At 36.3% G+C, this 12,176-nt stretch overlaps 1 protein-coding gene across 2 annotated transcripts in view; it reads right to left on the minus strand.

Moving 5' to 3' along the window:
* HOMER1 (homer scaffold protein 1) overlaps positions 1–12,176 on the minus strand; it is a 131,715-nt gene that overhangs the window by 85,234 nt on the left and 34,305 nt on the right. For both annotated transcript variants that reach the window (XM_079915691.1, XM_079915690.1), the window contains one exon: positions 868–1,024. Coding sequence is in view for 1 of the 2 variants with exons in the window: in XM_079915690.1 (XP_079771816.1) it covers positions 868–1,024 (157 nt within the window). In the remaining variant the exon portion in view is untranslated. The remainder of the gene's footprint in view (positions 1–867; positions 1,025–12,176) is intronic.

Below are 12,176 nucleotides of genomic sequence, written 5' to 3' on the forward strand. Positions count from 1 at the left end.
GTAAAAATTCAAACCAGATGGTCCAGCTTCAGAGTTTGTGGTCTTAACTCTACACTGAACTGTGAAAATTTCCTAGGAATTATCTACATGTATTATTCAAAACTCATTGAGGAAAAAATGGAACTTCCCCCTATTGAAGGGTATACTCCATCAGGCACTGAGGTAACCAAGTGCTTTGTAGATACCAACTCAATCCTTACAACTACCACTGAGGTGAGAACAATGAAACTCAGAGAAGTAAACACATAATTTGCCCCAAATCAAAAACTTCATAGATGGTAGAATTGAGACAGAAACCCAGGCAGTCCATGCTCATAAACATTTTACGATCTGCCTCTCCTAACAAATAAAAACAGGTCTTGTCCATACGCTTCTCTTCTGAATAATGGATGTCAGCTTTATTATTGAATACTGAACTTAATATTGAAAGACTTCCTATGATTTAGGGATTCTGAACTGCCTACTAGACTATAGAAGTATATCTGAAAAGAAGTCTAGTTCCTCACTAGATTACATGCTCCAAGAGTAGAAACTGTGTCCGTTCTGTTGAAAACTATATTCCTAGCACCTAACACAGTGCCTGACACAACAGATATGCAATGAATATTTTTCAAATAAACTGACTTCAAATTTGTAGAATATTTTGGCATGTAACTCAATATATATATAAGGTGGTTAATCCAAGTAATTTAGGGGATGAAAAAGTTGCTACCCTAAAAATGATCAATTTTGTTTTTTAAAAGGTAAGTTTTTAAAGCTCAAAAGAAAATATTTTATTTTAATGAAGATAAAAATCTTCTGAATAAAACTGAAGTGTATACTATATAAAGCAAAACAGCAAGGTTATTTAATGTAAATGTAACTTACCTTTGAGCCATCTAAACTGATTATCCTATACACGTTTCTTGTGCTGTCATAGAAATAAGACACAGTAACTGCGTGCTTGCTGGTGGGTACCCAGTTCTTCTTTGTGTTTGGGTCGATCTGGAAGACATGAGCTCGAGTGCTGAAGATGGGTTGTTCCCTGTAGGGGAGAAAACAAAATGACAGGATGAAAGCAGCCACTTTTATTCCATTGGACAATAGAAGATGAAAACTGTATGATTCCACTTACCCAAAAATTCCCTCATCCTTGAAAATAAGAGAAACTTTCTTTTAAATTTGAATACTGAGTATTATAACCTTCTTTAAAACAATTACAGTCAATCCTTATTATTTGAAGATTCTGTATCTGTGATTTTGCCTACTCACTAAAATGCATTTGTAACCCCAAAATCCATACTTGAGGTACTTCCTTGGTCTCTTCCAGTTACCTGACATGTACCTTTCCACCTGAGGTTGATCAAGGTAGCACTCTGCCTTCTTGTTTCAGCTCTCATACTATAAACAAGTGTTCTTTTTGCAATCTGTTTAGCACCATGAAGTCTGCATTTTTGTGCTTTTTGTTGGTGCTTTCACTGTTTCAAATGGCCCCCAAGCACAGTGCTGAGTGCTGTCTGTTCCTAGATGTAAGAAGACTGTGATGTGCCTCATGGAGAAAAAATGTTACATAAGTTTTGTTCAGGCATGAGTTACAGTGCTTTTGGCCACGAGTTCAATGGTAATGAATCAACAATATATATTAAATAGGGTGTCTTTAGATAGAAACATACATCAAACAAGGTTATTATTGATTGGCTGATGAAAATGTGACCAGAGGCTCACAGGAATCTAACACTGTGTTTCCCTCCGGACAATGGTTCAACACTCATTAATTCAGTGTTTGTGGTGCCTTTATAGAACAAAACCACTGCAAATAATTAGAACTGATGATATGCTGTTTAAATACAAGTATCTTATATGTGACTCTCACTAAGTTAAAAGTTTTTACCCATTTAAAAACTACATTATTCTGGTAACAGGTAAAGAATTTACTGGGAAAATTTACTTTCAATATACATACTGAAAAATATAAGGAAAAATACTGAAAAATATAAGGAAAACAAAGTAGCCCATCATCACAGTATCTTTTACTTAGATCAAGTAAGGCCTTAAAGATAAATAGAGGTTTTAAGAAATATAATTTCAAGAATCAAAACTTATCAAAAATATATATTCAAAATATGATCATTACAGATTTCTTTTACAGTCTGAAAAAACAAGCATGAGATGATGTGTATGTGATAGAAGCATTATAAGGCAAAATTTTCCAAGTTCTCAGTTAGAATTCTCTTGTAAAGAGCATTTACCAAAAATTTTTTTGGAGTCCAAATGTTTCTTTCATTTACATAATAACACTTTTCTTTCCTAAAGCAGCTTAAGGTCCTAAAGAGACTTTTAACTGGTATTATATATATAATGTTAAAATTAAGTAAGTTTAAATTTTTTAATTTTAAAGAATTAAAAATGCTTTCCAATTTTAAATTTAAAGAAGGGAAAAGAGAGTATGGAAAAGAGTGAAATTAGAAAACAGGCAAGGCAAATTTTGGTCTTTGGCAAAATTTTTCTTCAGATTAATAATAATGGGCTGGGTGTCACATATGTCTCCTATGATTTACTTTAGCCCTTAGAGAGCTATTAGGAAAGGGAGGTACCTTCCCTGTATGTAACTGGGCTCTTCCCAGTTTCATTTCTGGAAACCACCGTAACAACTGTTCTTATTAAAGAATCACTTTTGAAAGGAAGTGAGCGATACATTTTATGCCCCTCCCTAAAAAATGAAGCAGAAAGTCATCACTTCTGGCTTAACTGCTATTATACATGGGTTCATTCAGCAAATAATTATTAATAATCTGGCAAGGCGCTATGCCAGGATGCAGAATTCTTCCAAATTAGGAGTAGGCCCTATTCATTCTCTTTCCCCATCCTCAATCCTTGACTTTCACAGTAAGGCTGGTGCTACATTTGGGTTATCGTCCAAAAGCCCTGCAACCTCTGCTTTTCTTTTTTTTCACCTTTTAATTAAAGTTCAGTGACTGCAGCTAGTTCCAATTCACAGGGAAATTCATTCACACAAAATTCTATTTTTTAAGACACATAAGGAAGGGAAGTGGGCCATTCTTGGCTCTATTGACTTGGTAATATTTTTTTCATTTGACAGGGGATAAATTTCTAGATAGCGTAGGCTGATAATTATAAGAATGTGTTCTAATAAATGTATTTTCCAAAAAAGTAAAATTGTTAAGACAATGATATTGCTTTTGCAAGCCTTATATGACAAATCATCAAATCCTTATTCAATGGAAGTGCGATGTTTTGAGTCCAATAAATACTTTCCACACCATATTAATTCACACAGTGTAATTAATCTGCACAATTATTCCACACAATTTAATTCCATTCTGAATAAAAACCTTTAGGGTAAACTAGCTATTTTACAAGCAAATGACGTCTGACATCAACTAAATACGCTGTTTTCTTCAATTCTTTTCTGAATAGCTGATTTCTTAAAGAAAGTTATAGTTCATTCAAAGAAAAAAAAAGTAGTTCAAGATCTCTGTCGTTAAAGGCCTAGCCATCAACATCTGGATGATAAAGACTAGGGAAATAATTTTACAGCTGATACCCAGGGAAGAGAATTCCTAGAAGTAACGAGGATGTTACTACATCTGTCAGGGCATACAAGCAGATGACTCACCCTTTTATGGAATATCTACTACATGGTAAAAACAGAGAGAGATGGTCTTTGCCCTTGAAAAGTTCAGTCTGGTGAGGGAAGACAGATTATGTTAAACAAATAATATGCCCTTCACCATGATAGAGTCTCTGAAAATAAGTGGGTAAAGGCTACTGTGGAGAAACTGATGCCTAAGGAGAGTCTGAAACCATGGCACAGTGGTTAGAGGGCATAGTACTTAGGCATGTGTAGCAAGAACCTCAGTGAGTATGCGTGCCTTTGAAGAATGAGGCTAGAGATAGACAAGCCAGTTCATGAGGGTACCCACTGGAAACTACTGAGAGATGTAAATAGGAACAGCTTTGCATTTTAGAAAGATAAATTTAGTAGCCCTGAAAAGGGTGGGTTGAAGGGAAACAACATTGGACATAGGGACACTAGTCAGAACCTTACAAAGGATCCCAAGTATTAAAAAAATAAAAAGAATTGGAGGTTAGGGAGTGGAATAAAGACATGAGGAGGGGTTAAAGGTAAATTTAGAAAGTAGAATCAATAAGATAAGGTACCAGTTTGGATGTAGGGCAGTGGTTTATCAAACAGGGGTGAGTTGTCTCCCAGGGGACATTTTACAATGTCTGGAGACGTTTTTGGTGGTCACAACGGAGGGAGATTGCTACTGGCTTCTAGTAGGAAGAAGGGTGTTGCTGAACATCTACAATGCACAGGACAGCCTCCTACAACAAAAAACTATCCAGCCAAAAATGTCAACAGTGTCAAGGTTAAGAAATCATGATGTAGGAGATGAAGGAGGAATCTGAGTCTCCTGGGCTTCTGGTCTGGGTGACTGAAAAGAAGACAGTGCCACTAGGCAGTGTGGTAAACAGAAAATAAAATCTGGAACAGGGGGGATGGTGAGGGAAAGGATGAGCTCAGTTTTGACCAAGTTCTGATGCCTATAGGGTTTGCATGTAAAACTGTCAGGAAGGGAACTTAAAATGTTAGTTTGGAGCTCACTAGAGAAAACCAGGCTGGAGTGAAAAGTTTTGGGAATCATCAAGAGAGCTTATCTCGTCTGTTTAAGGTACATTTCAACATTGAAATGGAAAAATTTCATTTTAGAGAAAAGCTGTAGAAGCAGCAGTAGAGAAGCTATACCCGAAATCTTAAAGCACTTATCTCTTAAAGGATCTGAAAAGCATCTGACACTGATTATCCCAAGTGTTCAAGTGCTAATACGTTTTCAAATAAACTGGATGGCACTCATAAATAAAGGTTAGACGCACTACTTCCTTTATAACAATTCACACAAAACTAACTGCGTCAAATACCAGCGTTTTCCAAAGTATGTTCTATGGAACAAAAGTCCTAGAATTGAGTGTTCCATACTTATATAAGTTCTGCAAACACCTACGTGTTCCACTCTGAAACATTTATAATGCACGTTAATATATTAAAGGTTCTGAGAAGTCCCGCAGTAAAGAAACCCATTTAACCCTGAATAACCCAGCATGCAGCAAAGTGATCTGATCCTAGAATTCTTTTTCACGTAACACAGTAACATCTCATAGGACTTACATTTATAGCCACAATATGAGAATCAAAAGATAAATTTTGAGGTAAACACATCTCACTGAAAGCCAATCTGTATATGCTACCGTCTTTATTGACATTACTGTTACTAGAATATATATATATATATATATGGCATAATACAAAACTGAGGCATTAGTCATGACTACAGTATTATTTCTTAAACAGATATAATGACACAAAGTAATTCTCCTAAGAAATTAAACATTAATCTAAAAATCAATTTTGAAAGCAAATAGATTTTTGCATGAAATGCTTTAAACTAGCTTAGAAAAATAAAACTAAACACAGAACACACAGAGAGAGACACACACACACTTCAATCCCAGAGAATCATCTACTTTGTAACTTCTTACATCAATAGTCAAGACAGAACTTCCCTGGTGGCGCAGTGGTTAAGAATCCGCCTGCCAACACAGGGAACGTGGGTTTGAGCCCTGCTCCAGGAAGATCCCACATGCCATGGAGCAACTAAGCCCATGCGCCACAACACCTGAGCCTGTGCTCTAGAGTCCGTGAGCCACAACTACTGAGCCCATGTGCCACAACTACTGAAGCCCGCCCGCCTAGAGCCTGTGTTCCTCTACAAGAGAAGCCACTGCAATGAGAAGCCTGTGCGCCACAATGAAGAGTAGCCCCCGCTCACTGCAACTAGAGAAAGCCCGCATGCAGCAACGAAGACCCAATGCAACCAAAAGAAAGAAAGAAAAATTAAAAAAAAAAAAAGTCAAGGCAATGAGTAGTTCAAATGACCTTACTGTTAGAAGAGGTTACCAGAAGGTTCGTAAAATAATTCTAGGAAGTTGGTATAAGAAGAACTCTGAAGGTCTTAACCGTGGGCTAAAACTCTGTAAAAGTATTGATACTACATACATAGCAAAGCGGATATGAAGAAAGTTATGGTTTCAAACAATTGCCAGACTTTCCACTTAATTTTCCAAAAGAAAGCAGCCTGGCAGAGGTTAAAGGTATAAGGTAAATGACACCTTCCACTAAGAGTTTGACATTGCTACAGACACTGCCGGTTGACCATCCACCAACTATTCCTCCTGGCTCCTTCCTAACACACCTCAGATGTTGTTCTCTATCCTCCTCCACATGACTGTGAGCTTCACTAAGATCATCAATGCAATCCCATTCTCCTTGCCAGAAGTCCGTTTAGGAATGGACCTCTGAAGCAGTTCTGGCTAATGAGATAATCAGGGAAGGTTTGCTGGAAGCTCCTGGGTACACTCACAAAAAGATACACACATAAGGGCTTCCCTGGTGGGGCAGTGGTTGAGAGTCCGCCTGCCAATGCAGGGGACACGGGTTTGTAACCCAGTCTGGGAAGATCCCACATGCCACGGAGCGGCTGGGCCCGTGAGCCATGGCCGCTGAGCCTGCGCGTCCGGAGCCTGTGCTCCACAACGGGAGGGGCCACAACAGTAAGAGGCCCGTGTACCACAAAAAAAACAAAAACAAAAACAAAAAACACACACATAAGAAGGGACGTTCTCTTAAATAACGTTGTGTTTGCAGTGACACTCGGACCTGAAGAGTCATCTTAGGATCTTGAGGGCAGCTAACCTGAGAACAAAGCCAACATTGTGAACAAGAGCAGATGGAAAAACCAGGAATCTGTTTCCTTGATTATGTCATTGAATCGATGACTCAGCCTCTAGGCTTTTTATGTGATAAAACAAGTTTCCTAGTTGTTCCAAGCAGTTGTCATTTAAAAAATTACACAAATAATAATTGAGGAAAGAGGCTTACATATAATAAATTCTGCAATAACGTGCTCCCCAATAAAATGTGATTGGTGGTCTTCCAGTTCTCCTGGCTAGCTAGCACACACTGGTCATTCATTAACTTTGTAACACAGATCCACATACAATTAGATTTTTAGGGCCCCATTTAATACTGTAGAGGTAATCAATGGAAAAATTTATAAGGCTAACTGATTGAGACGGGTGGAAGAAACATGGAAATCATAAAAGTTCATTATCAATTGACTTTCTGCTATAAGGATTTAATATTCAAGTCTTTTAATCAAGAAACAGCAGTATAACAGCATATTAGAGACATGCAGACAACTACCAAGAGAAATAAAAATGGGAATTTGTAAAAGCAGTTGCCTGGGGGGACGGGGCTAGATGAAGGACAAGATGAGATAGGAAACTAGTACTTGTCTTTACAAACCTTTAAGTACTATTTAACTTTTAAAACTTGTTCTAGTACTAGAAGATTTTCTTAAGTGGCACAGTGTAGGAAGCTACACTTACATCACAGTTAATGCTGAGAAAAGAACGCTTTAGGGGCCACTTTTGAAGACTGTCAAAGAACCATAGAATAAGTGACAATTTTTAATAGCTTGGAACTCAACTAACTTAACAGGACATCATCTGAAAGCATTCTTATTATTCATAAAGAGGAATAAAGGGAAAGTAAGACAGGAGGAGAAATTCCAAATGTGTCCAACTATGGCTCTGGAAGTGCTGAAGGTATGTGCACTTCCTTCCTTCATTAGAAGTAAATACACAGGAAGTAAGACAAAAAACATTCTACCTTTAGCTTGGTTTTTGGAGTTTGAAGTGGGAAGAGAAGCGGGACAATAGGTGTTAAGGCCAAAATGACATGGGCAAGGATAAGACAAGGAGTGGATGGACACAAATGACCATTTAACCTCAAATGCAATGCCTGAAGAATTTAGTCTCAGTGCCATTATGAGCTGGCACAGCATGTCTTCAGACAAGCTGGAGCTCAAGCACTGGAATGTCCTCAAAAGAACTGTCCTGTACTAGTTAATAATATAAAGCGTAATTCCACTGGATTATCAGGTAATTGGTTTACTTCCGCTATCCCACCACCCACCTCTACTCTCCCAGCACAGGCCTGTAAGAAAAATCTTACTGACTGAAACAGCTGTTTTGACGCGGCTCAAAGATTATGACTGCATATTATCAGCTGTGTATTTCTATTACCATATTATGTGTTTAACAGGTGATTACTTATCCATTTTGAATTTTCTTTAAAACAAACAAATAACACATGCTTCCTCTGAGGCAAGCAAAGCTTATCCGACTAATGGCTACCGCACACATAGTTGTACCACAAGAGCGCCATCTAGTGATGAACCAAAAACATAGCAGGTGTTTGTTTAAACTTCCAAGTTACTATACAGCAAAAACAAAATCGTAAAGGAGATTGCTATAACATAGGTATACAGAATTAAAATGTGACACCACCAACTACAAAACGTCTTTTCTGGAAGAATTCTTAAAAACTGTATGATCTGAATTCCTTGGTCTTTGAACTGGTTAATTACACATTCAAACGAAAGATTTTTTAAGAAAATCATTGTATCATAACAATTGTGCATCAGAAATATCTTCATGACATCAGGTATTTGACTTAATTAGCATATCTGAAGAAAATATAATCAATTAAATTAAAATTTTCAATCTGGAGTTTAATATTACTAAATTATAAAACTGTACTTCAAACAGTAACAACACTGTTTATACTCCTTATATACAGCCTTCATTTTAAGTTTTCTTTTTTTTTTCTCAGTCTCAGTCCTTTCATTAAGGCACAGCACTAGTTATTAAAAGAGATTACAGTACTTATTTACTTTGGGCACCTTAATCAGTAGCTACATTTAAAAGATCAAAGGAATATGTTCAAATTCATTGGAAAGAGCAAGTAAACCCACTCAATGTATATATTTAAGCAACATCTTCAGTACTCAAAGGACCTGGCTTGCTAGGTCCTTTGAGTATTGACTTCCAAGTGACATCATCTCTGCCCCACTCCCCCTTTTAAAACTCTATTTATTTCAGATAAAATACTTGGTTTCTTAAAATATATGAGGAGGTATTCCTGGTAACTCAGTTACATTTAAAATTAGTACTGTACTTTCAATTTCACTAGACTTTAAACATTCTTCTTTTCCCAGTTGATTTCCACTAAATAAAGCTATATTCTGAGAACTCACAGTATACACTAGGGAAATCTAAGGAAAATAGCCTCTTGTTAATGAGAATTTAATTCTTGTTAATATATATGGCATATTCCTAAAAATCCAAAATAAGTAATTTTCTAGTAGACATCCAATTCCTAGAAACTTTTTAAGTGAATTAAATGTTAAAAGATTATTTAAGTTATAATACCAACAATACTTCAAGGAACAATAATACTCTTAGGTACTCTTTTCCTTTACACTTACTACAAACTAACCAAGTGAATATGCAATCCATTTTCTATCTGAACAAGCAAATACTCTAAAAAATAAACCTATGATTGAAGAGAAAGATCCAAAGGTATTTTGGCAAAATATTGAACAGAAAGATCCAAAGGTATTTTGGCAAAATATTAACATTTGCTACATTTGAATAGTGGTTGCATAGATGTTACATTATTCCCTGTATTACTCTGAATATTTTTAATTGCTCAAAACAAACAATAAAACCGCACACCATTTCTCTAGAATTCTTATTAACACTGAGAAATCTGACTAAATCAGCCACATTTTATTTTATGCATATGTAGATCTTTTTTTTTAAACTGCTGTGCAAAAGTTGGCACTATGATCAGAACTGCACTATCCAATACGGTGACTACTGAGCATCTGAAATGTGGCTAGGGAAATTGAGAAAGTGAATTAGTTTATTTGATACTCAAGTAACTCAGTTACTGAAATACTTCTAAGTATGTATGGAACAACTTGGATATGTGAATCTACTGCTTCAAGTGTAAATTTTATGAAATTTAAATTCAGATCAAGTATTTTTGATAAAAATTTTAGCATCCAAACTGAGAGGTGCTCTAAGTGCAAAATATACAGTGGATAGTATGAAAAAAGAATGTAATATCTGAATCTCTTTACATATGTTAAAAATATTATGGATATACAGTTGACCCTTGAACATGGATTTGAACTGTACAGGTCTACTTACACTTGGATTTTTTCCAATAAATATATTAGAAAATTTTTTGCAGATTACACAACAGTTTGAAAAAACTCACAGACAAACCACATAGCCTAGGAAAATTGAAAAAATAAGAAAAAGTTAGGTATGTCATGAATGCATAAAATATATGTAGATACTGGTCTATCCTCACATAGTTATAAGGTAAGTAATATTTAATATAAAATTAATAATGAGGGCTTCCCTGGTGGTGCAGTGGTTGAGAATCTGCCTGCTAATGCAGGGGACACGGGTTCGAGCCCTGGTCTGGGAGGATCCCACATGCCGTGGAGCAACTAGGCCCGTGAGCCACAACTACTGAGCCTGCGCGTCTGAAGCCTGTGCTCCGCAACAAGACAGTCCGCGATAGTGAGAGGCCCACGCACCACGATGAAGAGTGGCCCCTGCTTGCCACACTAGAGAAAGCCCTCGCATAGAAACGACGATGCAACACAGCAAAAATAAATTAATTAATTAATAAACTCCTACCCCCAACATCTTCTAAAAAAAAAAATTAATAATAAGTTAGTTTTCTTACTGTTTTTTAACTTTGCTTTCAAAGAATTACATTACCGTACAGTATGCCCCTCTCTCTGATAATTGGAGAAATTGTGTATCAGCCTATCATCACAGGTAAGCAGTTTAAAAAAAAAGTAACGGCGGTCTGGTGGTTAAAACTCCATGCTTCCAATGCAGGGGGTGCGGGTTCGATCCCTGGTGGGGGAATTAAGATCCCGCATGCCACTTGGCGTGGCCAAAAAAAAAAAAAAAAAAAAAGGTAACAATGTTTCTAATACTATATTATGAATATGACTGTAATACTGTATGCCATAAAAATTTTATAATCATTCATTCATTAGTGTATAGGCTAGGCTACTGTGAAGCAATTGTATTGATTATTAACACTAGGCTACCATAAAGCCATCACATTGCTGCCTCTTCGTTATCAATGCATGAATTGTTACACCTGTAAATAAAAATGAATTTCTTTTTCACATTATCTTATCACTTTTGATGTCTAGTGTTAGCAATATATATAACATCTACACTGTTTTGTATCATATAAGACAATATCGATGTAGGTACTGACAGGTGATTCATCTTGTAAACAGATGATATATACTTAATGATATTGATAAATACAATACTGTAAATGTATTTTCACTTCCTTATGATTTTCTTAATGACGTTTCATTTTTGTCTAGCTTATTGTATTATAAGAATATACTATATAATACATATAGCATATAAAATATGTGTTAACCAACTATTAATGTTACTGGTAACAGTACTTGTCAATAATAGGATATCAGTAGTTAGGTTTTGGGGGCATCAGAAGTTATAAGCAGATTTTTGACTGAGTGGGAGGTTGGTCCCCCTAACCCCAGCACTGTTCAAGGGTCAACTGTATTGTCAACATATATTAAAATTTATCTTACCTTTTAGAAACTGTAAATTTAAAACTACATGTATTACTCATACTGTATTTCAAGTGGAAAATACTGGACAATTTTTGTAGCCACTTCCTTACTGATAAACATATAGGTTGTTCCAATTTCTGCACTATTACAAACAATGACCCTGTATGTTCACTTGTGTACACATGCAAGAGAGATACTAGAAGCTGAATTCCTGGTCACGGGGTATGCACCATAGCACATTTCCATATTGCTTCTCACAACACATGTACCAGTTTATACTTTAATAGTCTAATATTATTTCCTCCCAACACTTGGTAAGGTCCAAGTAATTTGTGCCAACTTGATGGGCATGAAATGGTATTTCACCATTGCTGAATTTGCACATCCCTGATTACTAGTGAGGGTAAGGAGGTCTTCATATATTTCTGGGCCATTTGAGCCCAGAAGATTTCTACCCTTATTCCTAAGCTTGTTTAAAACCCTATCTTAGCTGCAGAGAGTGAAAAGACCAGAATCCAAAGTCATCACTCAAACTATATGCATGGAAACATCTCATATATACAATTCTAACCACATGTTAGAATTTAGGTGAACTTAATTAAGGTGAACACCCACTAACAT

This window comes from Stenella coeruleoalba (genome assembly GCF_951394435.1).
Source record: "Stenella coeruleoalba genome assembly, chromosome: 3".
Classification (NCBI taxonomy): Eukaryota; Metazoa; Chordata; class Mammalia; order Artiodactyla; family Delphinidae; genus Stenella; species Stenella coeruleoalba.